The following is a 26,879-nucleotide window of genomic DNA, read 5'->3' as shown; positions in this document are numbered from 1 at the left end:
CTGCCCCGCGACGGCCACAGGTAAGAGCAGGGGGCAGGCCGCTGACCCCAAAAATCGTGCCGCCCAGGTCTGTACGCCCCCCACACTCCCTCGTATTACAGCACTGTTGTAAACACTATATAAAACTACAAAATAAAGACATAAATCGCAGTAGGTTGTTTTGTCGCGTTGAAAGGAAAGCATGGAGGGTATTCTTGGGCAAAGTTAAGTATGAAGCTGTAAAAGCAGCCCCCTGATTGGCCACTCTTTGGGGCGCTTCCCCTCACTCTTCGGCCCCTCGACTTCGGTTAAGCAGAGTTCAGCTGCTCCGCTCCTCTCCCTTGTTCTGTTTGCAGCTCATCTCCCTGGAATGGACTGAGTTTATTAATTATGGCTAGTGTCCAGATGAGCTCGGGACAATCGACCTCACATAAATGAATACCAATGACCCAGAGGGGAGAGGGCCTGATTAACGGCGCATTTCAGTGGCCCAAAATGCGGATTTTTATGTTCCATTGATTTCCCACGATCAATAGCTTGTATCTGCATAAGGCACATAGGCTGCACTGGCACATATGGTAATGCCTTTATTTATGTTATTTGTTCCTTTTGAAGGTAGCCACGTTGCCAACGGCGAGCAGTAGATTTATTACTGATGCATTCAAATGCGATATTAAAGTTAGAAATAGAGAATTTAGTCTGTGGACGGAATGAATTGTGTTTACCTTTTGTAAAGCAGAGCCCATCGCCGCGTCCCAGCCTTTCCCATGGGAACAGTGAGAAGTAACTGGGGAAGGATTAGAATCGTTTGCTACGGATATGATTTTTTACATTTTATATTTATTATTTTATCGGTTTTAAATTCTATCGATCTCCAGTGCAATTGACAAATAAACGCCTAATAGAAAATCTCTTAGCTTTAAACTAGATACTCCTTCAGCACCAGCTGTTAAAAAAAACAACCAGCGTAGAATTGGCGAATGTAGGAGAGATAATGGTCGGAACATGCTCTGCACTGTTGCACACACAACATTGTTATATTATCATAGAGCAAGCCACACTGGAAATTAAAAAAAACATTTCATGCGCCTCACAGGTCATGGACGTTTCTCCATTCACTATTGCTCCGTGAGTGGGACCTTAAAAAACAAAAGAACTGTAAATGTTGAATTCCCATCAATTATTTCCAGTCGTGCCTGCAACTGCAAAATGTATTTATGAGTGAGCAGGGCAACTCTAATAAGATGTATTTCACTCTGATAGAATGCTTTTGTAGTAGTAAAAAAACTGTCTTTTTTTTGGTGTCATATTCACATGAAATAAGGGACAGCAAATAACCATTTCACTGAAAAGGGCTGATCATGCCAGGGGTGGACGGGGAGGGGGACATCAATTAAAGGGATAAGTCTGGTTGCTTCAGCTGTAAGACTACACTTCTTCCCCACCTCCTTCACATAGAGAATACATTTACAAGCATTGGCTCTCCAGTGCCATCATCACTTCAGAGCCGTCATCACTTCAGAAGGTACTTCCATAAACCTCATGAACAACACCAAACATTGGAACACACAGGGCCTGATTCACAGAGGTGACCTTAAGCTTTTGTGTACGTTTACTCTTTTTCGGTATTCATAAACTACGAATTATTAGTAATTTTATGACTGCGGAAACTCCGCAGTCGCGTGGAGAACTCCACACATAAAAAGATAGGTCAGAAACGTAAGACTATTTTTCTCATTACAATATCTGTGAATGGGACAAAAAAATATACAATTTTTGCAAGTTGTTCACATTTTAAAGCTACACTCTCGAAGTCGTGAGGCCAATGTAAAAAAAGGAAAAAACTTTGTGAAATTGACGAAATTCAGTTATGATGCAGGTACAGTGCAGAAAGCATCAATCCCTAATACATAGTCAAGAAAAGAGGGCCATTAGCTGAAATCAAGGTCAGGAAACCAGCACTGGAGAGCAATTAGTCCTTTAATGATATAGTTAAGTGTTCAGCATTTAGAAGGTCAGATTGTGACCACAAACAGGGCCTGCAAAAAAGGGGGTCCACATTCATGTGCAAGGACGTCTGAGTGCGCCGACAACACCAGGGCCCATATTTACTAAGGGTCTACGTTTTTTTAACGCAAACCGAAGCAAAGTCTTCTATTGGGATTTACAAGCCAATGCAGATTGCGGTTTACATTGGTTTATAACTCAAAGTAACGCAGTGACTTGCAATGCCTTGCATTACTCTGCGTCAATGGGGCATTCCATTGGTGGTGCAATGGCATTTCCATGCAACCACCAATGGGTTTTGACACAAATCACCATTCACGAAGAATTGTAGACAGGTATTTGTGCCAAAATCCCACTCCTGCCTGAGGTAGGCATAACGAGGAGACATTTTTCATTTTGTCTCGCTTTTTTTCTCTTTGCATCTGTGCTGTGTGTTCTGCTCGCACAAACAAATATAAAAATGCGTTCCAGCACAGTTTTTGTTCAGGAAGATACTCCAGGAAGATACCCCTTTCTGCACAAAAACTATGCGGACTACAACTCAGACACCTTTGCACTATGGCACAAGGGTGCTTCCATTGGTGCCTAGCATCCACAATTGCGACAACACAGAGAGAGAGCAGAACTGCACCACTTCTAAGAAGATATGCTGCACTGCGATGCGTGAGCACTTTGTAAATATGTCTGAGGTTCATTATATGATTCCGTGGCAGCCCTCCATCCATCATATGCCACCTGACAGACTTGTGCAATGTGAGCTATTCCAAATATACTGACTTTAACCCTTTCGCTGCGGCGGGAATTCCTCCGCAGCGCTGGGGGGGGTTTGGGGGCAGCGCGGTGGCACGGTGCTCATGACGGAACCACTCCGTCATGAGCCGCGGTTGAGCTGTGCTCATGACGGAGTGGTTCCGTCATGACTCCGCCCACTGCGCTAATCGCCCGCACAGGCGGGGAATTAGCGCCACGTGGGCGGCGCGGCCGCCTACGGCCGCAGCATGACGGAACCACTCCGTCATGAGCACACGGCGACCGTGGCTCATGACGGAGTGGTTCCGTCATGAGCGGGGAAGGGGTTAAGGGAGAGTCTTTCATTGCATTTACACCTGACAGCACACACTCCTTGTAACAAACATAGTGGATCAGCTCTGAAATGTCATGGCACTTTATGCAACATCAAGCACCCATACTACCATGTACCCAGTGGGCTTATAGTATCTTGTCACCCACCATATATCTCTGGGTGGCTCCAACCAGGGCTACGGCACCTGCCAGCAACAGAGCCCCTTGAACAGGTGTGCCCATTAGCATTTTTTGCAGCACAGGTGCGCAAACTTGAGGATTTCAACAGGGTGGAAAAAACACTCCACTCATTGCCCTACTCAGCACCACTTCAAGTTAGTCTACAGCCACGTATCCTCTTGGCCTCCCTACAGAGTTCAATGTTAAGGCAGAAACTGTGAGTACTGACGGGGTATAGAAGTCTAAATTTAATAAAAACACAGAGCAGTAAGATTCCAAATGTAGCTTTATCAGTCAACACCTCTGAGGCGCTGAGTACCAGAGCGGACCTGCTTAGTATTGGGTTTTATAGATTACAGTGCATATTGCACCAATGATATACAGCCAATGAGATGCAGTAGCTCGGAGATACAGTTAGGCATTTCCACTCATTTATCCAATCATAAATCAGAACAAAACCTTTGCCTATACATGGGCATTGATTTATGAAATTGGAAAATAAAGCAGAGCAAGGTTTGTCACATACACTTGTGACATGGTCATTTCTCAAGGTCTTGTGGTACAGCAAAAGCACCAACAGTTCAAGTTCCCTTAGTAGCCAACAGACCTGCGCACCTTCTATTGAGTGTCACAAAATGAATCAGAATCAAAAATTGATTCCATATTCCCTCCTCTGGCATCCAATAGTGTAATTTAATCAAGCTCAATAGCCATCATTTTCCGTGCTTCCTGCTCACTGGGAGACATAGCCCTTTCTCAGGTGCCTACACATTTTAGGGATGTTAGATGCATCGTGAAACAACCGTTATTAAGCAAATAAGTACCAAGATACCAGGTCCCATCAAAACTGCCTCCAGTATCATGTTCCCCAACCACCCATCTAGGTGGTCCGGGAATCCCGTAATCCTCCTTCCTGTATCTTTCCTGCTACCTTACTTATCTGATTGATCTAATGTATTGCCTGCTTAATGATGCCGCTGTTGTCCGGTATGGAGGCATCACACTTTTGGCTCACCACCTGTCAGTTTTTGGGGCTGCCTCAAAGTTAGGATTTCTAATAAATCTGGGGCAGTGTCAAAAAGTCATAGATGTTGCTGGGAATACCCCCGCAACACCCATTGCAGGCCCCTTTAACACAGAAAACTGCGTTAAAGGGAGAGATATTTACAAGAAAGCATTAAGCCAAAAGATGTGGCTTAGTGTTGCCTGGTAAATAGAGAGCCGGCTCCTGTGCCATCGTAGCATCACAAAAAGTGATGCACCGGTAGCGCAAGGGGCTTATAAATAAGCCCCTCGTTTGCTTACGTGGCCCGCTTCTAACACTTTCCTAGTGAGTTTTTACTGATATGTTATACTATCCTAGACCAGAAAGCATTTCTTGTATGAAGACACAACTCACAGCTCTTGTTAAAGAGAGAACAGAACAGATCCATAGCTACTAAGATATGGTGCTGTTTTCCACTCTCCCCGTGCAGGTGCTCTTTAGGCTGCCAACACACAGACCTTTGTGTGATAGTGCAAAGGTGTGTGCATTCTGTAAGAACTAGTCTTTGTACTGGAAAGTGACTCTTCCAGTTCAAAAACTATTATTTTACACTTTTCCTGCTTCATATGTGTGCAGTACAAAGTAAGAAAAAGAAGAAAAAATTAAAATATATCTCCTTGTTACACCTGCCTTGAGGAGGCATAATATTTTTACAAAAGTATACGAATATTAGAATAAAGGGATTTGTGTTAAAGCCCATTGGTGGTTGCATAGGTACACAAATATACTTCCCATGGAATGCCTTATTGATGCAAAGCAGTGTTTTAGTGCAAATTTACATTACTTTGAGAAACTAGCAAATGCAAATTTTGATTTGTGTTAAATAGTAAATTCCAGCATAACACTTTGTGTTGGGTACGCGCTACAAAAGTGCAAAGCATTAGTACATTGGGGCCTTGGTGTCTTGCTCCTTCATATGAAACAGATAGTATGGTTGCAGACATGAAGAATGAAAGCAGAATGTGTAGTGTGAACGTAAACTCACCAAAACCATTTAGTAATTTGTGCCAAAAACATAGTTGTTTTAAATTAATGTAAGCCATACTGATAAAATGTTTTATCTCAGAATGTGTAGGAACATCAAGAGAGATTCTATCTTTCCTGTATTAATCTATAATGTGCAAGAAAAGAATGTTGCCATAAATGTCTTTTTTCTGCTGATCGCTGTTTATTTTAGAAAAACAGATCAGAAGAATGAAAAGTCAGTTTTGGATTTCGTTTTCTAAACTGCAGCTGTAATTATGCTCTGTAACCTACCTTTAACTCTGGCTCCTGGTTCTGGCTGTAGGCATTAGTTATTACAGATTCTTGAGATGTCAGAACTCAGGTAAAATAAAAAAAATTGAGATGGGCTTTTACATAGGTATTGCAGGGCTCCATGTAGTGCAAATAAATTATTTCATGTACCCTTCCACGGTCTTCCCTATTCCTGATTACATGTTGGGAAACTAAAGAGAATTTAAAAAGTGAGTGATGATTTGTGCCCTAATTGTACACCGCTCTTTGTGAAACTCCAGCGAACAACAACAGTTGCTCCTCTTTCTCTACCAGTACTAATACAGAGCTTGGAAGTGGCACCAAAGGGGTACTGCCTACCACTACCCCTATTGAAGCATGCTGGGTCAATGCAGTAAGGAAAGCCTGAAGTAAAAGATGGCAATACACTAAAGAAACCTCTGAATTTCTGTGGTTATTGTGTTGGCCTTTTTTGCTGTGCCTGTTGGTCTATACGGTAGCTGTGACTTTGCACTTACCTGTTTTTCCGCAGATGAAAATGAATGCGAGCACAATAATGGAGGCTGCAGTGAAGTCTGTGTGAATCTCAAGAACTCATACCGTTGTGAATGTGGCGTCGGAAGGATCCTGGGAAAGGATGGCAAGACCTGCAAAGGTAAAATCCCAGTTGAGGCTATAACATGACTTGTCAGCAAAATGTTTTGGCCATGTATATCTCCTTCCAGTAACTCACATACTGGCAAGGGAATGAAATGAACATGACGTAGTGCCCTAGCCTTTACTGCAGGACTGGTTCATGGAAGACTTCCATATGCACATTGAAGGACTGACCATAAACCTTAGTTGGCTAATCTCTGGCCGCTGACACGTTTACAGCCAATTCCTTACAGTTTTAGGGATGTTTCCCTGAAGGTAAATATGAACCAGCATACAACAAACAATCTTTGTAAAGATAAGGGAACTACTTCATTTCGATTTAATTTCTATTGTACCATACTTTTTGGAACTACATGTACCCTTTATACAAACCTTTTAGTCAGTCGATGTATGTTCTCCTACATATGTTGAATACGCTACTACAGATGATACTTTTGGGGTTTCAACAGCTCATGTACAATACCATATTTGGATTCTTCTATTTCTCTGGCGAAAGGAATTGTAGCCTAATACATTTATTTTATGTGTCTTCTCTGCTAAGTTGTCAACAATTCTTTCCTTGCTGTGCACCTCTCCTTTGACTGTAGCACTGAGCCAAAATGGTCATCTTGTGGCATAGGCGTTTAACCACTTACCTTTGAGGTGATTAAGAGAGGTTTTATATCTTTAAAGGAAACAACAAATTATAATTGAATATACGCATAGTAGATCATTTGGTATCCAGGAATCACCACACCTCCTAAACAGTAAATGCCACACCTATCATAAAGAATTTTTCTGACATCAATTTAAACCTCCCTGGGGTATTAAATAGAAAATAAATCGTGTCAGTTAGGCTGAGGCATGTGTCCCCCGTCTTCCACTTAGTGGAATGTTGGAGGTGTGCAAGATGAAATGGAGTGTAGGTAGGTGAGCGTGGAATAATATGGTTTGAAGGAAAATCCAATCACACAAAAAGGAGGGGGGCCGAGAGAGATTTTAAAACCAGCAGTTCTTTTCTCTCAATTCATAAACCCAAAAAAACACACTGAAATACCAAGGTCTGGGAAATGACCTAATGAACTGACATGTATTCTGATATGTGAGAGGAATGGTTCCTTTATCATTGGAGTTCTCCTTCAAAACCTACCCTGGAAATCGCATTCAGAACACTGTTCTGAAATCCTAGCTAGCTAGTAAGTGGCTTCAAACTAAGCTTGTTAGGACAGCATTTGATTAACGGATGCATCCTTTGAGTTTTCAGTTGTAACTCTATTGCTCATGTTTGGTTTAAATCTTTTCATTTGGTATCAAGCCGAAGTACTTTCAAGAACGATATTCAAGTTAAACTGACACCTCTTTCATACTCATGCATGGGGCAATAAGTACATCCTCGGCCAAAAGTGGGGTAAAAGGCCGATTTATTTGATAGGTAAGCAGTTTCATCAAACATTTTCAAGTACAAAAATACAGGCCTCACTAATACATAATCCAAACTATCATCCCCCACCCGTAATAATTTCCCACAACACAACTTCCCCAATGTTGCTCTGCCTAATCCTCCTCCCAAAACCCCTATCTACATCTCCTGCCTACCTCTTGCCTCAAACCTCACTCCCCTGTTTCCCTCTGACCGCAGCTATTCCTAATGCCCCCAACCCTTCCTGCCTGTCTTGATCTCATCCAACTCTGCCAACAGGAAAGACCCTAACTCAGGCGTTTTTCCTATCCCCCGCCCATGCATGCACGAAAATCTTTTTCTTAAAATCTTTGCATTGTCTCCCATCATTCAAAAAATTCCCAATAACCACTGTCGCCAAAGTAGGTGAACACATTTTTAATTGTTTCAGTACTTTATATTTCCATTTGCAATAAACCCCCCACCTATCGCTAAACAAGTGAACATAAATTCTTTAAATGTATCCAAACATATTGCAACAATTATGAATAAACCATGTAGGTAGCAACCCAAAAAACTTGTCTGATGAAAAAATTCTTGTTAAATAACTTTGCTATGTCTACTCGAGCATAAAGGGGTGGGGGTAGGGTGGGTGGACTAGAGGATAACATGTCAGAGAAGTAGGGAAAAAAGGGGGGGGAAGAATATAAAGGAGGATGGATAACTCTAAATTGTTGGACTATACCAATCCTACAGCTGTCGCTTAAACAGCTCATTATCAACACCTTGCTTTCACTTTCAGGATTTTCTCAATCATTTCTTTGATATTCAAAATGTACATTTCATTGCCAATGAAGGACAAATGCACCCCATTGTGCCGAAAGAATTGGTAGTCCTCTTTTGTGATTTCACCATGCATCAACCAATAAAATCCGTTGCTTGTACAAAAACGATGTAAATCTCGGTTCACTTTCCTCTTCGCTCTTTCCACTGCGGTGAATCTCTCGACACCCCTTCAGACTCTACGCGGCATCAAAGCTGTCAAAACTATTTTGGTTTTGTCCACATTTTTTGATAATATTTGCAAATCAGCTTTCATTTCTATAATTAACACCAAACCTGATAGCTGCACTATATCATTTTTTTTTCCTAGGTGAATCAAAAGAACATCTGGTTTAACTTTGCAAGACAGTTCACTCATTAACGGCATTAGCTGCCCTCACCTCATGCCACTCTTTCCAAACCAGACTACTGAAACCTCGTCTGAATTAAAAGCCAAATTTTTGCCGAAATGTCTTTTTTAGGCTTGATTTGCGGCCCACTTAACGAATGAATGTCGAATTATCCAAACTTGATTTTGTGATAATGACAAACCAGCCACCAAACCTGCAAAGAAAAAACAATTAATATGTTTGTTCTAGAATTTCAGAACTTAAATCTCTAATATAATGTAAGCAACAGTCCAAAGACCAACGTCCCAATTTCCTTACTTCTTTCATGGAAAACCCCAACCTGGCCGCTTCAGAAGCTGCCCCTATGCGAAAGGAGTGGGTACCAAAATTGCAGGGATTTTCACATAACTGTTGAGTGACTTTCTCAATATAACCCACAATTGAGAAGCTTTGAGGTGAGATCCGTTTCAACGAGCACCGAACCCTTTCAAATATTTTTCCTACCAAACAGCTTCTCACTCGCCCTTTATTTCAAGTTATTAATGTAAAAACAATGTAAACAGTTATTGTACCACTTCCAATTGAAGGTTCAGAAAGTTTCCTCCTGCATAATCAATTGTCTCCAGCCGCTTGCCAGGCTACAAAGCTTACTCCCTTCAGTCCCCAAATCATGTGCACGATACCAATTTGCTATGACCTGATTCACAACAAGCAGCGGTAATGTTTTTTATGATTTCATCAGTAGTGTCCATGTCTGAACACGAATACTGTGCCCCTGTATCTCCAGCACACATCAAAGATAGGCTCTGTCACCATCTCCAAGCCCAACCACAGCGCTGCTTAAAAGGATGGGGTTCTCACCTTCCCAGGAGCCTCGTCCCCCAGAAGGACGATCTTCAGTTGGTGGTTCTGGCTCTCCTCCTCAGAATCGGACATGACTGAGGCTCCTGGTAGCTGTCTCTGTCACAAGTGGTAGAGGTGACGGCCTCGGTACGCATGGATAGGATCTACAGGGCCAGCGCTAAGCAACCAGACGCCATCTTCCAGCTTCTGTCACTCAGACAGGGAGATACCATTGCTGGTTATAACAGGGAAGAGGCGCTAGGACAAACGTTTCCTACTGTCACATTACAGAGCTACACCGTGATCTCTGTATTAGAAATATAGAAAAGCAAATCTGTATCTACTCTACGCTGTAATTTCGTCTCGGGCTATGAGAGGTACCTAGAACTTGCCAAATAATTTCAAGCAACCCCCTTCTTTCAAATGGTTCGGTCTAATTGTGGCGTCCTTTGGTGTAAGTACGAATGAGGTGAGAGGTGGCCTGAAATAGAAGTGGTGAGAGCGGGAAGCAGCACAGTTCTTGATAGGAGAGGAGCAGAAATTGTTTGGGAAGGCAATAAGGGGAAAAACGACAGAGTTGCCAGGGGAGCGAGTGAAAACACTGCAGGAGTTGGGGATACCCCAGACGGCTATGAGAGAGAGGGAGGTGAGGTAGGGTGGGGGAGGGTAAGAGACAAGAATAGGAAGCAAGGTGGTTAAAGGGTGAGAGAGAGAAAGCTAGATTAAGGACTCTCATGGTTGTAACCAGCATTTGTAGAGCGCCGGATAAAAGAATTTTGTAGAGTCCGATAACCCAGTTTTACTACCGTAAAACTATTTGCTTTTTCCAGGATGCGTTTTTCTGCAGTTTTTTCTTGCATCGTGTTAATCTTGTATTGTACTTCACTGCAAACTGGGTCGTATCGGTGTCTGGGAGCACAGGTTGTGGGTGGTTGTTTAAGTCTCACATGAAACAGTGCATGTGCTGTTGCTTATGAGCAGGGTGACCAGAATTTAAAGCCAACAAGTTGACAAGGGAGAGCGAGGGTGGGACAGGCAGTGGAGGAGCAAGTGCACGCGGCCACGCTAATTGAAAACAGATGGCACCTGCGTGCCGCTGCTCGCTCCCGCAAGGTGGATGCCAGCACAAGCACGAGTGCTTGAAAAGAGCTGACCAATTTCTAAAGGTCATCTCCTAGTGCAACGCATGCATGCTGCCTAGGCGAGACCTAAAAATACAGGAGGTAGAGGCAAAAAGTCAGGGGAACCACGCCAAGGATGCCAGGTCTAACAGCCCTCTTTTCTTAGAGGCCAAACATGTGACATTCTCCCTCTGTCTTGGAGTTCCCAGTTCTGTTGGGATTGTCCCAGTGTCTGACGGTTTACTCTCAAGTCCTCTTGTTGGCTGACATGTCACCTTATGGGCTTCAGTAAAGCCTGCATTGTCTTCACCCCACACTGCCATCAGCAGAAATTGCTGGATGATTTCTCTGATGTCTTCTTAATCGTCCAGTTAAGGAATTACAGTATTCTCTGGAGTATGCCCTGCAATGTATTGCCCATTGGTTGGATCATAGCTCGGATGGAACACTTCCTGAAGCTCTCTAACTCCTCCACTTGTTTATTGAGAGCTTTCTCCACTTTCACGATACTCTGGTCCATTCCCTCAAGTTGTACTTTGAGCCAGCCTACTCTCCTTTAGTCCTTTAGAGTTCTCCCATACTTCCTTCTATCTTGGTGACCTTTTGCTCATTGCTTCCCACAGCACCCCTCTAATCCCTCAACAGGTCGTGGAACACTAGCTCCCCACGGGTCAGGCCAGAGGCATGAGGGTCCCCCATTTGACTGTCTGTTCTATCTTCCTGTCTCTATGCTGTACATCATGTGGTTAAAAAAAGTCTTATTTTTTTCTCTGGAGGGTTTTGTTTTAACCTCTTTAAACAGTATAACGGTATGGAACATCTAATGGAAAGTACTCCGGTATTATATTGCACTCAGTTGCAATCACTCTGCTGATTTAAGTATCTATATATTCACTCTGTGTAGGCCTCTTAAACCTCACTGGCCACTGCTAAGGCTTCTCCTGCTACTAATTGGCCTCACTTCTCTCTTTGACAGATACTACCCTGATCTGCTAGCTCGTACTCTCAGCAAGTTCTCCAGGCAAACAAGCACTCTCAGGCCATCGTCTCACAGCTCTGTGATGTCATCTTCATATATTTCAGCTGGTGTTTGAGTGGTAAAGAGGCATTCTTTCATGTTTCAAAGTCTGGTGTGCCAGACAGAAGGCATACCAAGGCCCCTCCTCTCACACCGAGGGTGCATGCCCCATCTCACTCAGTCCCAGGGCCCAGAATTGCTCCATTACAGCTGTCCCCGGTAGCTCAATACAAAATTAGAAAATGTACCAGGACCGCCACAATGGGAAAACAACTAGGGCGATTTGCCCCAGGCGTTCCTCTTAGCCATGCCCCACGTGGACACTGATAAATATATTTACATATCACCAAAATTTATTATGGCCTGCATTTATGATATCTTATTGAAGAGATGGATACTTTCAGTTGACACTAGGTGGTGCCATATACTGGAGCTGCTTCCAGATCTTTCCTAGGGCATTTTTTTTATATCTTGAATGCAATGCTATTGGTGCCAGAAACCCAAAGAAGGACTACTCATGACATTTGTGACCCAGACTTCACAAAAGCATCTGACAGACCGGGAATTTATTATCCAAATTACCTAAACATCATAAGAGGTAGTTGGAGGAATGTGGTGCGAAGTATTTCTGTATAACCATTAGAAAGGAAATTATAATTAAATAAAATTTTAGATAAAAAATGGGGCTCTGTCCAAGGCATGAAATGCTATGCTTTCTCCATCCATCGAACTCTGAAGGTATTTAGGGATGGCTGGGTCTATTGGGTATGAGGGGTGTTGCCCTACCCCCCTGGGGGAGAAACAAAAGAATGAGATGAACAACTGAGCAGCTAGCAATAAATGATACTTGCTGCTCGATGACAAAGCTATCTAAATCTGTGTTTTGTTTGGGGGGGGGGAGGGTGATGCCCCCTGGACCCTGCTCAACTGTTGGCTGGGCAAGAAAAACCTCGCCCTGAAAGCCTTAGCCAGGGCGGTGACAACACACTAGTGGGCGTGGTGTGTGTTACTGAGAGGCCAGATTTTCATTTTGGGTGTTATGTATATAGCCAAGGGCGGGGTTGGAAGACCTCCATTTGTCTCAATGGCTGGGGCGGGGCAGGCCATTTGGGACAATATAGGAGTGGGTGTGTCGGTCACCTCTGCCTCCTTCACTTCCACCCAGCAACTCTAGTTGATCATCTTCAGATAGGTGGACTAGAGCCCTGGGGAGGAGTCCAGCAGCTTCCTTCAAGGATGAGTTATGTGTGGGTTTGTAGTGTTTGCGTTTAGTGTTTCTCAGTTTGTTGTATCTATATATGGCCCACAGAAGCATGTCATGTTTGTGAGTGATGACAGGGATCATACATGCATAGATCTCCAGCACATAAGTTGCACCTGGCCGCTCGTTTTGGCCTCTGAGACATTGCCGGACTGGGACCGCAAACCAGGCCTGGCAGTTACATCGGACCGGCCCGCGGCGGGGAGGGGGGGTGGATATTGGCTGCTGATGGAAAACACTGCTGCGATTTTGTTCCAGATGGCTGATTGTGCAGCGTTGCTGCAAAACCGGCCCCCAGTAACAAACCCGGCCCCCACTGGTCCAAAACTGACCCACTGGGAAAACGCCCGGTGCCCGCTACGGCCTGTCGGGCCATGCTCTGAGAGCACCTAGTCTCTCCCCTCCGTTATGCTTTCCTCCAACCCTGTCTTCTTTTCACTGGCTATCACCCTGTCTTCCTCCATCTGTCACTTTACTCCCTCTCTCACTTGCATACCCATATGATGTTTGTTTTTTTGCAGTTTTATAAAGCGAGCGCTCTGCCCTAAGGCGTTGGAGCGCTTTGCATGAGAACCGGTTACATTTTTAGGTCGAGCATTCGAGACCACTTGTATATACTTTAGTATATTTTTTTCAAATCTTGTATTCTTTCAGTGATATGATCACCGAAGGCCCAGATTTATATTAAAAACAGAGCTTTGGACTATACCATTTCCCGCTGAAAGGCAATATTTCTCTCCATGTGTTCCCATACGTGTCACGCAGTTTGGTGCTTACTTTCCCTCCATGTTAAAGAACAGTAGATGTTTCAGCACCCAGGCTAATGTGCTGCATAGCTAAATACATTTAAGGTCCAAAAGGCGAGACCGATTGCATTGCAAATGCTTGTTCTATTTCGACGCATGAGCCTTCATCTGCAGAGCTTCACATTAGTATTACAGACTGATGTTTCTCTGGCTTTTTCCCGCCATGCATGGCTCACTGCGACTAGCCTTGACTCAGCACAGAGGGGGAGGGGGGGGAGGCACGTGCACCCACAGAGAAAATAAGGCTTCATTAGACATCAGAGTAAGTGTAAGGTGTGTAGATCTGCTGCTTCTTTAGCATACTGCCAGCGAATTCTGTGTCCTCAAACCTGACCCCCTCTCTGCATTCAGCATGAATTCTGGAGAGTAATTAGTTCACATTCCCTCCCTCGCTCCCTCTCTGGAAGGAGCCGTTAAGGAAGATAAATGCCCAACTGATGGCGGGAGATACAGCTCGTCAGAGAGCGAAAAAAAGGAAATAATAGCCAGGACCAATGTTTGGATGCGCAATTTCTATTGTCTCGTATTATTCTAATATAGGAAAAGAGACAAAAAAAGGTGAAAACATGCTCCTGCTACTCCAGTGTGCTGTGACAAACCAGATTCGAACCTCTACAGACTCGTGTGTGCGTGTGGGTCGCTGCAGCCTAGGATTAGGCTAACGTAAAACCAGATTTATTTGGCCCTGAGGCTGACAATCGGTGCCGGCTTTAGGACACAGTGCCACACACCGCCGGATGGGCTGCTGCAACTTGCTACAGACACCTTTAACTAATTGATCAAGTTTCAGACTTCCATTAGTTCCCAGTTGGTAATAAAAATGTCAAGATAAGGCTGTCAATGGGTGTATCTGCTGGAGAGATCTGAGTCTTGTTTAGGGGCAGTTTTGGCTCATTCTAAAGAGGTGTAGGGGTGCCTCCTGCACAGCACAACGTGTTCCATGCAGATCACAGATTTGCATTTTATGTAGATAGCTCAATGGGTTACTGCTTTTGTCAAAGTGATTGTTTTGTTATTTGCAGCTCGTAAGTTACACTTCTAATATAGCACAGTGAGCTGCATGCAAACTGCAAGGCATAGATTTGGAACCAGTGGCAGCTCGCGTAGGTCGTGCTGCGGGGTGGTGATGGGGTGCTACTAAACTCGGACATACGACGGAACGGAGCGAAATAATAATTACTTTCCTCCGATCCGTCGTATGTCCGAATTTACTAGCCCCCCACCCTGCCTCGCCCCGTCCCACAGCACGCCCTATGCAAGCCGCCACTGTTTAGAACCTTATAGTCTTTTTTCACAGTCTTTAGTTAGTCTAAGGTTGCTTACATAAAAGGTAGCTTTAGATACTAATGAATTCTCATCGGTAAAGAAATTCTGAAAGGGCGCTTATAAAAGACAATACAGCTTGCTACTTCTTTGAATACATAGTTAAGACACATAATTGAATTCTTGCCTACAGACCAGATTGGGCTTTAATTCCTAAAACTCAAATGTAATGTTTGCCCTCTTTGATGGAAGTGCTTGACTGGCAGGACCCCTTCCAGAAATGGGATTGTTATTTAGCATCTTATATACAGAAGAGTGTATATTTTTTTCCGAAGTTTTATATAGCACAAACTTGACCCAAAGGTATCGGGTATCAGAGCGTTTTACATGAGCACCAGTAGCTTACACAAGCACACATTAATATTTGTTATGCACTGGGAGATTAAGTGATTTGCCCAGAATCACAGAATGTTGAGCGTCATTGCAGAGACTCGAGCCTGGTTCCCCAGATTTGAGATCAACCGCCCTAGCCGTTAGGCTACATCCTCTCCCCTATATCAGTTACAGAACTAACACTTGCACAAATCTTGCTTTGAGCTTCACTGGCTGGTCTTTAGCGTACAACAAACACATGTGTGTACAAGTATCTTTACTTATTCGAAGTCACAAGATCACACCTGTCTCACTGGGTCAATGTCTCGCCTGATCTCCCAATTTGTAAAGTTTATCTTTATTGCCGAAAAAAACTATTAACCAAAACTGATTCTGATTGTTAAAACAGTAACATGTTGTTAATGATTTTAATGCAAAATTGAAATGAAAAATCTGCTTTTAAAATCTGCTCTTAAAAAGTTCTGCACAAATTTTACATCATGGTCACTATATATTCTAAACTGTTACAGAATTGGTTAATCAAATTTAAGACTAAAGGCAAAGCATTTTAAAATTTTAACAAGAGTGTTTGGATAGTGTCCTCTAGCCATTTGCACAAATGCACTTTATTCATTGTTGCTCTCTATTATTGCTCCTAAAGTTTTTAGTGTAAAGCTGTATACACATTTTATGGGTACAAATAATGTTTCTTACCTACTGTGTTTTTTCTCTGTTTATAACGATATTTATTAATCAACAAATAAAGCAATTAAAACTACTCTGCCAAGAATCCCATTAATCAATGAAATGCATGCATATCTGGTTTCTACCAGTCAGACGGAAATTTGTGCAGTTTATTTGTGTTTGTGTGTTGAGAAACTCCACTTTGAGAGGCTCTGGTGTGTCTGAAGTATATAATAACAATGGTTCAAGCAAACAAATGACACAAAAAACATATTTGTCTGCAAACACATTTCCTGAGCTTGCTGATTCACATTTGACCACATCCTGTGCTGGCCCGGCTCAAAAATAAACAAATCTTCTATTCTACACCTTTCTTGAGCACAAACGAGCTGAGCTTTCAGTGGAGTTGATGTGGCTGCATGGCTACAGCTGCCGACCATGCAGTGCTTAATTTGTAGAACAATAAGTGTCCGGGCCCTCGTTAGGAGGCCACTGCAGCGTGCACCACCTACTGGCCCTCCTGCCAATTTCATACCAACACAACTACTGACCATTGAATTCTTACAAGTGTGACAATTCAGACTATTCCTTGTCCCCAAAGCTATGGGAAGGGCTTGGGTAGCAGGTTTTAGTCATTTGTAATAAATATTTTGTTAAATAACAACTGTAGTTGTGCTCATCTGTAAATTAGACAGACGGCGCAACCATGTGGTCGACTGTCATAAGGGCCAGTGTCGGCCATTAAGTGCTGGTGCCGAGCACCAGAAGCTACCGTCTCAAATTAAGCACTGCAACCATGTATCATGGGTACCGGTTTCGAATCCCAGCCTCTACTCATAGTCCAGCAAACCTCCTGGCACCGCAGTCTGCATCTTATAGCATAAATCTTGTTGAAAAACATAAGTTATGTCCTGGACAAGGTTTGCGCTATGTAAAACTACCCAAAATTCTTAATAAATTATTTAATAAAATTTGCTTTAGAATGCACCATTTGCCACTATTTCTTCTTCAAATTTGGCTTGGGCACTTCTTATATCGATTAAGCTCACTCTCGCTATGTGAAACTTAACCCCAACTTTTATTCCCCACCACTTTCAAATGTCACAAGCCACAGCTGAATGAATTGTAGAACAAGAAAAGTACACATCGTAATGCATATAGGTTGTTTATAGGAAACACAGGAATCAGAGACGTGTTGGGATTCAAGTGCCAACAATTTGCAAAATATTACAAAGGAGTTGGCCATTATGACTGGCATGTACTTTAAAAAGTGACTAGGGCTCTGAATGTGAGTGAGGTACAGTCCTAACTTAAAAACTAACTTTATTGAAGGGTTCCGGTTTACGCATCCTTTTGACTCCTTGGGGCTTATTTGGATCGGGTGAACGCATCGTTGCGGATTGGGTACCGTCCGACGTTAGGTCGGCGGTTCCGACCGCCTGATTTGGATGCGACTGCCCATCTGGCACTCGGAAACATTCATTCCACAATAGAAGCTTATGTGGAGGGCGGAATAGGTCCGCAGCTTAAGCTTCCATTGTATAATGGACGTTTGCAAACATCCCCCTGCACCGTGTGGCAGGCATCATGCGGTGGATGTTGAGCCACCATGCCCCATTACGGAGGGCCAGGGGGCAAGGGTGCCCTGCTAGGGGCCCCCAAAGACACTTTCCGACAGCCTTTTCATGTCGGAAAGGCTGACATGAAATGGCAGTCGGAAACTGCCATCATAATCCTGACGGCGGAGCTGAGCCTGGCTCCGCTCTCATTAGGGGATCATGGTATGTTCCAATGGGCTCCTTGAGCCCATTGGAAGTGCTGCGGACGATCCCTCCGCCCGATGCCTCCACCCACCGCATCATAATGCAGGGGGTGACCGCAATGGCAGATATCGGGTGGCAGTGGCGGATGGTGACATTTGAAAGTGGTGGGGCGTAAACTTTCTGTCGGAGTGCACCGTGGCGAGCGAGCGGAGCGAGCGAGCTCGACCACCTTAGAGGGGGTTCCGGGGGGTTTTTCCCCCCGAGAAAATTTTGAAAAAAAAGTGGGTAAAGGGTGCATTTTCAAGCAAATTTCAGAAGCACAGAGACTAGAGCTGCAAACACACATAGAGCCCACTGCAGAGGGTATGTTCTTAGGTGAAGTCCTGCTGAAACTAAAATGCATTAACATTATAATCTCAGTTTCCCCACTTAACAAAGAGAGTCTGACTAACGTTATGCCCACTTCGCCGGGCAATTATTAATACTGTCACTGGCTGCCCGCTCTCCTGTCCTTTGCCCATTAATTCTTTCACTGGCTGTTATTCCCCCTTTCCTCTATCCTAATGTTGGCTTGTATGTTAAAAACTACAAACCAACAGGTACATGGTACAGCATGAGGTATCTCAGATACCTCAATGGGCTTAACCCCCCCCCCCCCCCCCTTCCGTAGTGTGGCAGCCTGGGCTGAGACAGCTTCCCTGGCTACACACACACAGCCGCACCCGAGCACTTCACAGGTCTTTAAAAAGACCATTTATGTGTTAACGAGGCTTTGTTGCTTTTCACCCCTTCTTAGAGCCCCTGCATCTCCACTCTGCATATTGCTGGAAGAGTCAGCCCCTCCCCTCCCCGAAATTTTTCGTAGACCTCCCCCCCCCCCCCCCCCCCGAAATTTGGCTCTAGTGTTGCACCTCTGCAGTAGACACTGATATTAAAAACCGAATTAAAGCGCAGCCCTCAAACTGGACTGCTGTTCTTGACGCCTTAAGGACGATGCAGTGAACCGTGGAAGCTAATGCAAGCAAATAATACGGAGCCGTCAACTGGGTATTAAAATGCAGCTATTATTGGGGGTGGGGAGGCAATTGGCCTCTCACAACGAAGAGCTCCGGGGCCGCTGCATTTGCGTCACTATTGATAGTTACGACCTTGTGAGTTCGATTCTTTACTGGGAGTGGCCAATTTAGCCCAGGGCCTCGAGAAGCCTTGAAAATATGCTTGTAAACAGGGCCGGTTATTGTTTCATATTTCCAGTTGCAATAGTCATACCAGCGCAGCCTTCGTCTTCCAGCTCATTAGCATAATTTCTGCAATGATTTTTGAGCACTGTCAGAACGCTCATGTAATGAGATCTAATTTATGCCAGAATGTTTCTCACTATGATCTTCAAATACGTCCACATCCAAACCAGCTGAGTGCATTGCCTAGTCAGGAGGTGGTAGTGGGACGGGGAGGGAGGAAGGAGGGGGTTAAAAAAAAGTTCACTTACCTGTCGGCTGCCTCCGTCCTCTCCCTGGTTCTCGGCCATCATTCATTCCCTATGAGGGCTCCTTAAACACACTCCGCTCGTGCTGCCAATTCTTACATTACTCGCTTTTCTTCATGTCCAGGCCCGCGTTGGCGCCTCTCTGCAACTGCCCCTTCAAACGATCCAGAACACCACGTCCCCGTGACGCAACCCGGCCCTCAGCCAATCCTGGCGCTGCAGCAGCGCCACTGATTGGCTGACGGCACAGCCTACTCCTCGCCCGCCGCCTGCCCATTTAGGAGACCGAGGGGCTCCTAATGGGCATGCGCAAGGCAGCAAAAATACAAGTACGCATGACTGGGCACGGAGTAAAAAATTAAGCTCCATGCCCACTCATGCGCACTTGTGCTGCCTTTCCCAAAGGCGTCCGACAATGATGTCAGTCAACATGACACCGGACCGCCCACGGTCCGACGTCATGCTGACTGACATTCACAGAGGGAGGACTCGGGAGCTGCGGTTGCGGACAGTCACAGAGGAGGGAGCTGCAGCTGCGGGCGCGGCGCGGGCGGGGGGGCTACGCCCCCACGCCCCAATGGACGCACCGCGCCTGTCGGGTGGCCCGCAACCGACGGTCGGTAGGATGCGGTCCACCCGACATCGTAATCGGGCCCCTTGTATCTTGAAAACTACAGCTTTCATTCTGATTGGTCTGAATTAGTAGCTGGTAACTGCGGTTACCAGCCCTATTAGAATTAAGTAATCACTTATAATAAGGGCCTAGATTTTGTCTCTCCTCTTTTTGTTCATCATGTCTAAAATTACGTTTTTTTGCTCTTTTACACAAACAGAAATCGAAGGCTGCCATAACAACAACGGGGGGTGCAGCCACACCTGCACAGAGGCTGGGACGAGGTACCTGTGCCAGTGTCCCAGGGGGCTCATCCTTGCGGAAGATAACCACACTTGTCAAGGTGAGAGCGCAGATGACGTGCCACCATCACAGTGAGCATTGTTTAAATTAACGTAATCAACCTAATCACCCTTTCGCATTAACAGGGTCATACATTCAAAAGGTTTGATGCCTCTCTTGGGGAGCCCTCAAAATTGGCTCTTTCGTGAGGTCATTGGCCTCGATTCTGAATGCTGAATAATTAACGCCCCCTGTTCAAAAACGTGGTTGTGCAAGAATTGCCAATTACGAGTGGGTAAGAGTTTACCATATCCAGTAATTAAAGAGTGCTAAAAAGGCAGGACACCCCAGCATGTCAACCCTGCCTGAATTCAACGGAGGAAAACACATGATCAATGTTATGACGTGCAGATTTTGATGTACGAAGCACCACAATCTGTATGTTATTCCCCATTTGAGTAAAACTTATAATTGATGCTGTTTATTGCGCCACTTAAATTCCAAAGCCCTGGGTATTGGATTGTAATGAGTTGAATGACTGTACTCACCTGTCGAGGGCAATCGTAATCATGACCCTTCTGCTTGTTACTTTGGAGATATGGTTGATGCATGTGACTCCGAGGGATTTCAGATCAAGACAGTGACGTGCTGGTTATTGTTTAATCAGTACCTAGCGCTCATGGGTAATCGCTGTCTATTCTGTGGTTCCTAAGGTAATCAGAAATGTAAGATTTGCACAATGACTATTCATGAGAAATATTTGCATGAAACTGATCAGCATGGAATGCGTTGTTTGCATATTTGTTTGAAGTACTGACTGCCAGACATGATAACAAAGATCAAAAGAGATATTAGGACCGCAAAAATAATACTACGTTGGCGTTGCAAAAATGATACTGAAATATAAATATAAAAGATGATGAACACGCAGAGGCGTAGCTAGAGCTTGTGGCGCCCGGGGCTATCCATCAGATTGCCGCCCTGGGGGGGGGGGTTTGGGGAAAAAGGACGGCAAGCACTTGAAAGAGGACCGAGAGACACGTAGTATCGCCGCTAATAGTTACCTCGATCATGCAAGTTACATGCACATACATGACACGGTCCAAGGCTACACAGTTGAATACACCAGTGACTGGCAGTACAAAAGAGAACACACAGACTGCATGATCTATCTGGGGACTCAGAAAAACCGCATGTGACATCCATCAGAGAGCTGCGGGAACAATTACCTGGTAATCCCCTCAGCACAATGCAAACATGCACATACATGACACTGTTCAGGGATCCATCATCTACAGCTGACATTAAATGACCATTCATCATGGTCCCCCCATTAAAGCAGTGCACTTTGTGATCTGCATGGTACATGTTCTTTGCAGCAGGCATATTAACCCTCTGTGCTACCTTTCCAGGAGTCAACCCTTCCACTAGACAAAACACGGATCTCTCTCTAGGAAGAACATTAATCACCGAAGTTATCATGACATTTTTATTGTTTCTGCAAATTGCTGGAGGCCAGGAAGGTGGCAGCAAGTTTTTTTTAAACCATAATATACTTGTAAACACTACGCACCCACCGGAAATAGGTACCCAGTGCGGTCACACCATTTGCACCACCCTAACCTGCTCAAGGTTCATGTGACCTCAGTGACAGAGTCACAGTGACTGGATCGCTGTTGCTCAAGGGTGTGCTGCTTCGTAGGCCTGCCCGCAAGACTGGAGATGAACTTCAGTATAGATTGTGGTGGACAGGCGTTCAAGGTTAACTCACAATTGACACCACTAGGGTACACCTGCTTGTGCTAAGACATCAAGCCTTCTAAGTTCTAGTGGGGCCTTGTAAGGTCTAGCATGGGAATATGCTCCCTCAGTAGAGTGGTCTGGTGGACTGGTCATGAAGGCTGAACCCAGTTCCCCAGTTCCAAATTCGACAGCTCTGGCCATAGTGCCACATCCTCTCCCCCACTGAACACCATACTGCCCCACTGAGAGAAACTCGCACTGCCTTCAGCTACAACCTAATTGTGCCTGCTATAAACACTTGGATTGTGGCTCAATTCAAATTATGCACTTGATAAGAGTAATATGCTGTCAAAAAAAAAAAGTAAAAGTAAACACTCATAGGGAATGCAAGATTAAGTAAAGCATGTGAAATGTAAGCAGAAACAACATGGTTACCTTAACGATCTCTCACTCACTATTCAGAAATCAGCGAGTGGTTTTACCTGAAAAGTTAAGGACATGACTACAGGGCCCTGAAGGAGACCGTTTCAATGTCCATTGCTTATATCCTTAATAAACGTAAGCAGTATGGTTTAAAAAGACCACATCCATAAACAGAGCCATGGTACACATTTTGTTTTCCAATCCATCCATCAACCAGGTATTGCAGTACCTCCAGGAATGGTGCACTTCCCCACCTGGGGACAACAATGCTGTTCAAAGAAAAACGAGAAAACAAAAGTAGCACTTCACTGGCAAACTCTGTAAAGTGATGCTGATGTATTTGGATGTAAATAAAAGCAATCTGGCCACTTTGCAACCACTCTGTATTGCTTTATTTAGTTATGTATTTATTTTTCATATTTAACACCTTCTATTTCTCTCCATCCCGCTGCACTTTGGAATAGAAAAATGTCAGAAAAAGGGCATTTCCCGCAAGAGTGTTTTTCTTTTTTGGATCCATTTCACAGGGAAGTAACTAAATGAAAGAAGGAAAGAGGTTGTGAACCGTTTCTTCAAGTTACGGTTTTCAGTAAGTGAGGAGCAAGACAGAAAGCGAGGGAATAATAGGAATAGAGGGGGGGTGGGGACAGCTGCCAGCACAAAAAAGAAGAGGGCATTGCCCGAGCCTATTCCTTCTCTGCCCGTCCCCGAACGTCCACGAAAGCAAGCCGAGCCTTATCTGAATGCCTTTGTCCGCCCCCAAAATAGTGCCGCCTGGGGCGGACCGCCCGCACCGCCCCCCCCCCCCCAGCTACGCCACTGTGAACACGAATGTGACTATAATATATACAAAGCGATAAATATATCATAGAACAGTAGAACCTTAAAGAAATAAAGTCTAGAAATACAACTTTGAAATTGCTCTCTGTGGCAACAATAAGAGATTTTTTTTAAACATATTTTATTGCAGTTTTCAGAAAACAATAAGTCATATGCAATACATGTACGGGCTTCAGGTGTATCTGAATCCATACAATATTTTAAACAGTGAATATTCTTCAATGTAATTGATATACCACAACCAATATAATGATGACACATGTGCCATTGCAGTAAGCCAAATTAGAGACCAAATTCTGGAGCCCAGTCCCTGACCATCCACCAGACCACTCCAAGAGGACCGAAAAGCCTTAACGGCCACCCACTGAACCTCAAGAATGGCAGGACTAAGGCCCAACTGAAACCCATCCTGAATAAATTCAAGGATCTGGGGGAGGTACACAGAAAGAGGAAGCAAGTGCGTCTGATCACACCAATGTTGAAAAGTCTTCCAATGCCGGGCATGTGAAGACCTGGTGGACAACCTCCTGGAAGCCAGCACAAAGGAGTAGACAGAGGCAGAAAGACACTGCAACATCAATCCCTCGTTCAATCTCCAAGCCATCAACTTGATTTTTGCCAGAGACTTTACCTGAAGAACCGTACTCCGGGCAAAGGGACCAAGGGAAGCCATCACTCCTGACCCACTTTCATCGCCATCAGAAGAGAAAACCAGATTGAGCCGGGCCATGCTGGAGTCACCACATTAACCTGAGCCCTCTCCCTTCACTCCAGAATCAGAAACTTCTTGATTAAAGGAAATGGAGGGAAAGCAAACATCAGGCCAAACTACAAGGACATGTCAAGACATCAACTCCTGATGACAACTCCTCCCATCCCCTTGAAAAAAATGAGGGAAGAAGGGCATTACAAAGACTCACAAACAGATCCACCTAGGGTGACCATACAGCTGACACACCCTGGTAAACACCTGGGAAGAAAGACAAAATTCCTGAGAGGACAGAATCTCACTGTTCAGGCAATCAGCCTGACAATTCAGAACTCCCTGAATGAAAATGTTGGGGACAGAACCCACATGAGACTGAGCACATAGAAACAGCTGCTCCGCAATCACGGTCAGTGACATGGCTCTCATCCCCCCTGACTATTGACTTAGGACTTGGCAGTGGTATTGTCCGTCTGGATGATGACGTTCTTGGTGAGAAAAGTGATGGAGAACTAAACAAATGCATCCAATTCCCTCCAGTTGGAAGACCGAGAACCCTGGCTGATATCCTACAAGGCACTGACTAGAAACGTTCACAACCAGGCTCCCCAACCACTTCCACTGGAATCCATCATGACAACCACCGGAGCAGGAGCGGACTTGAGAACACCTTTCAAGATGTTGAAAGGAACCAGCCACCACTCTAGTTCCCTTCAAATCACCATTGTCACAGGGAAAAGACAATTTGCTGCACATTGGGAACCCGCGCCTCAGGATGAATCTCATGAGGATATTGAGGTGCCCTCTGGCTCAGGGAACCTAAAACACTGCGGCAGCCAGATCGTCCTGCACCCTCATCCAGAGCTAGATCGCATGAGAAGGAGCTGGCAACAGGTACGGCAAATGAGAATGAATCTTGACCACCCTCAGGTCTGGCAGAGTGACAATGCCCAGATCCGTCCAGAACCGCTCCCCTATGAAAATGTGATCTTGGGTCAGAGTCAGCTGGGACTCCACCAAAAAGCCATGAGACAACAGAAGACCCAGCACGGTCTTCATAGGCGAAAAGGTCAGGGGAAGAAAAACGCCATTGACCAGGCAGTTATTGAGGTAAGGAAAGACGGAAATCCCCTGCAGGTGGAGAATAGTCACCACCGGGGTCAACACCTCGGTAATCACACGAGGGACCAACTTCAGCCCGAAACTGAACCCACAGCACCCTCAGAAACCTCTGAGGACTCAGGTGGATGGGGACATGCAGGTATGCATCCTGAGGGTCGATGGTCACCATGAAGTCTCCAGGGTAAAGCAGAGGGATGAGCTGCTATGACGGCAGCATCTTGAATGCCATGGAACCTACCCAGGGGTTCAGGCACTTCAGGTCCAACACAGGCCGAAACTCCATACACCTTCTGGACCCGAAAGATAATAGAATATACCCAATGAACAACCTGGTCCAGCGGCACAGGAATGAATGCCTTCTTTTCCAGCAGTGCTGTGACCCCAGCCAAGAGGGCTTCTTCCTCACTGGATTCCTTGGAATGGGAGTAGGGATGCACCCCATATCGGTAGGAAGAGAGACAAAGTTGAAAAGATAACCTCTCCGAATGATACTCAGAACCCACATGTTCGAGATGGAAAGAGCCCATGCTGGAAGAAAGGCGACTATCTTTCCACCCACAGGCCCTGGATCCAAGAAACTGCCATAGTCAGGACCGCTGATTCGTAGGCCCAGTCTTAGCTGAAACATCCTGCTGCTAACCTCTCCTAGGCTTAAACCTCCTCCTACGGAATAAATAGGAGCAGGTGTTCTTACAAGAAAAATCCTTGGTATCCCTGTAATCCATCTGATTTCAAGGTTTAGTTGTTTACCAGAAAATGCCCTGTATGACCAGGTATGTTTCTTGTTTTTAAAGGATTTCCAGATAAGACCATCCAGTCTCTCGTCAAACAACCTACCACCTTCAAAAAGCAGTTTTAGGAAAGAAGACTTCTCAGCCGGATCAGCCTTCTAGTCCCGCAACCAGAGGTCTGTCTTGCCATGATAGTAGACAAAGACCCCACAGAAGCTGCTTTGGTCACGTCTGCTGACACACATGCTAGGAACTTTGCCTGTTGATCCATATGCATAAGGACATCAGTCACATCAGAACCGTCCTGCATGGCTTCTGCCAGGGCCTCCAAATCGTTCAACCAGGACTGTGCTATCAAAGCCCCATAAGACGCTGCCCTGAGAAAAAAATTAGAGGCAGTGAAATACTTTTTAAGGCCACCATCCACCTTGCGATCATCATGATCAGAGGGAAAACAGTCATCTAGGTTTAACAAGGATCTGCCTGAATCCAAGATGGAGTCCAGTTTAATGGGATGGGACAGCACCATATCCCCCTCCACCAAGGCATAAGATTTTTGAGAAAATGGGAAATTTTACTAAATCTTCCCATGATCTGAAGATGGCCTCCTTAATTTTGGGGTGCAAGGACAAAGCCAGCGCCGCAGGCGTAGCAAATTGCGGAAAGAGATCCTCAGCCGCCCCCTCCACTGGAGGTGGCGCCATACCTAGATTCTCTCTGATATGCAACAAAACATCAGCCAGCTCCTCCCTGGATATAAATCTTCCTCCAGCCACCAAATGCCTTTCAGGCCGTGAGTCAGTAGAAGAAGTTGAATCTTGGCCATCATCCAACAGGGCTGAGGTTTGCTTAGATTTATGTTTGGACGCTAAAGCCTTAGCTGCTGCTGCATCAATCATAGCCTGGACCTCCAGTTCTGACAGGGAAACAGGGGCGACAGCAGAGGTACCACCAGAACCCCTTGCCGGCACAACCTGCCGATAATCACCCTCCTCTTCAGAAGCAGAGGACTATAACCTCCTTCGTTTAGTAGCTGTTTTTTTCCATAGTAACAAGTGATTTAACCCAAAAAAAGACGTGTATGAA

The 26,879-nt window shown here is 44.9% G+C and overlaps 1 protein-coding gene across 1 annotated transcript in view; it reads left to right on the top strand.

Moving 5' to 3' along the window:
- OIT3 (oncoprotein induced transcript 3) overlaps positions 1 to 26,879 on the top strand; it is a 471,035-nt gene that overhangs the window by 238,799 nt on the left and 205,357 nt on the right. Inside the window, exons 4-5 of the mRNA XM_085603821.1 lie at positions 6,042 to 6,164; positions 20,167 to 20,289. Coding sequence (XP_085459947.1) covers positions 6,042 to 6,164; positions 20,167 to 20,289 — 246 coding nt within the window. The remainder of the gene's footprint in view (positions 1 to 6,041; positions 6,165 to 20,166; positions 20,290 to 26,879) is intronic.

This window comes from Triturus cristatus, chromosome 1_2 (genome assembly GCF_964204655.1).
Source record: "Triturus cristatus chromosome 1_2, aTriCri1.1, whole genome shotgun sequence".
Taxonomy (NCBI): Eukaryota; Metazoa; Chordata; class Amphibia; order Caudata; family Salamandridae; genus Triturus; species Triturus cristatus.
This window is presented reverse-complemented; position numbering and strand designations above follow the sequence as displayed.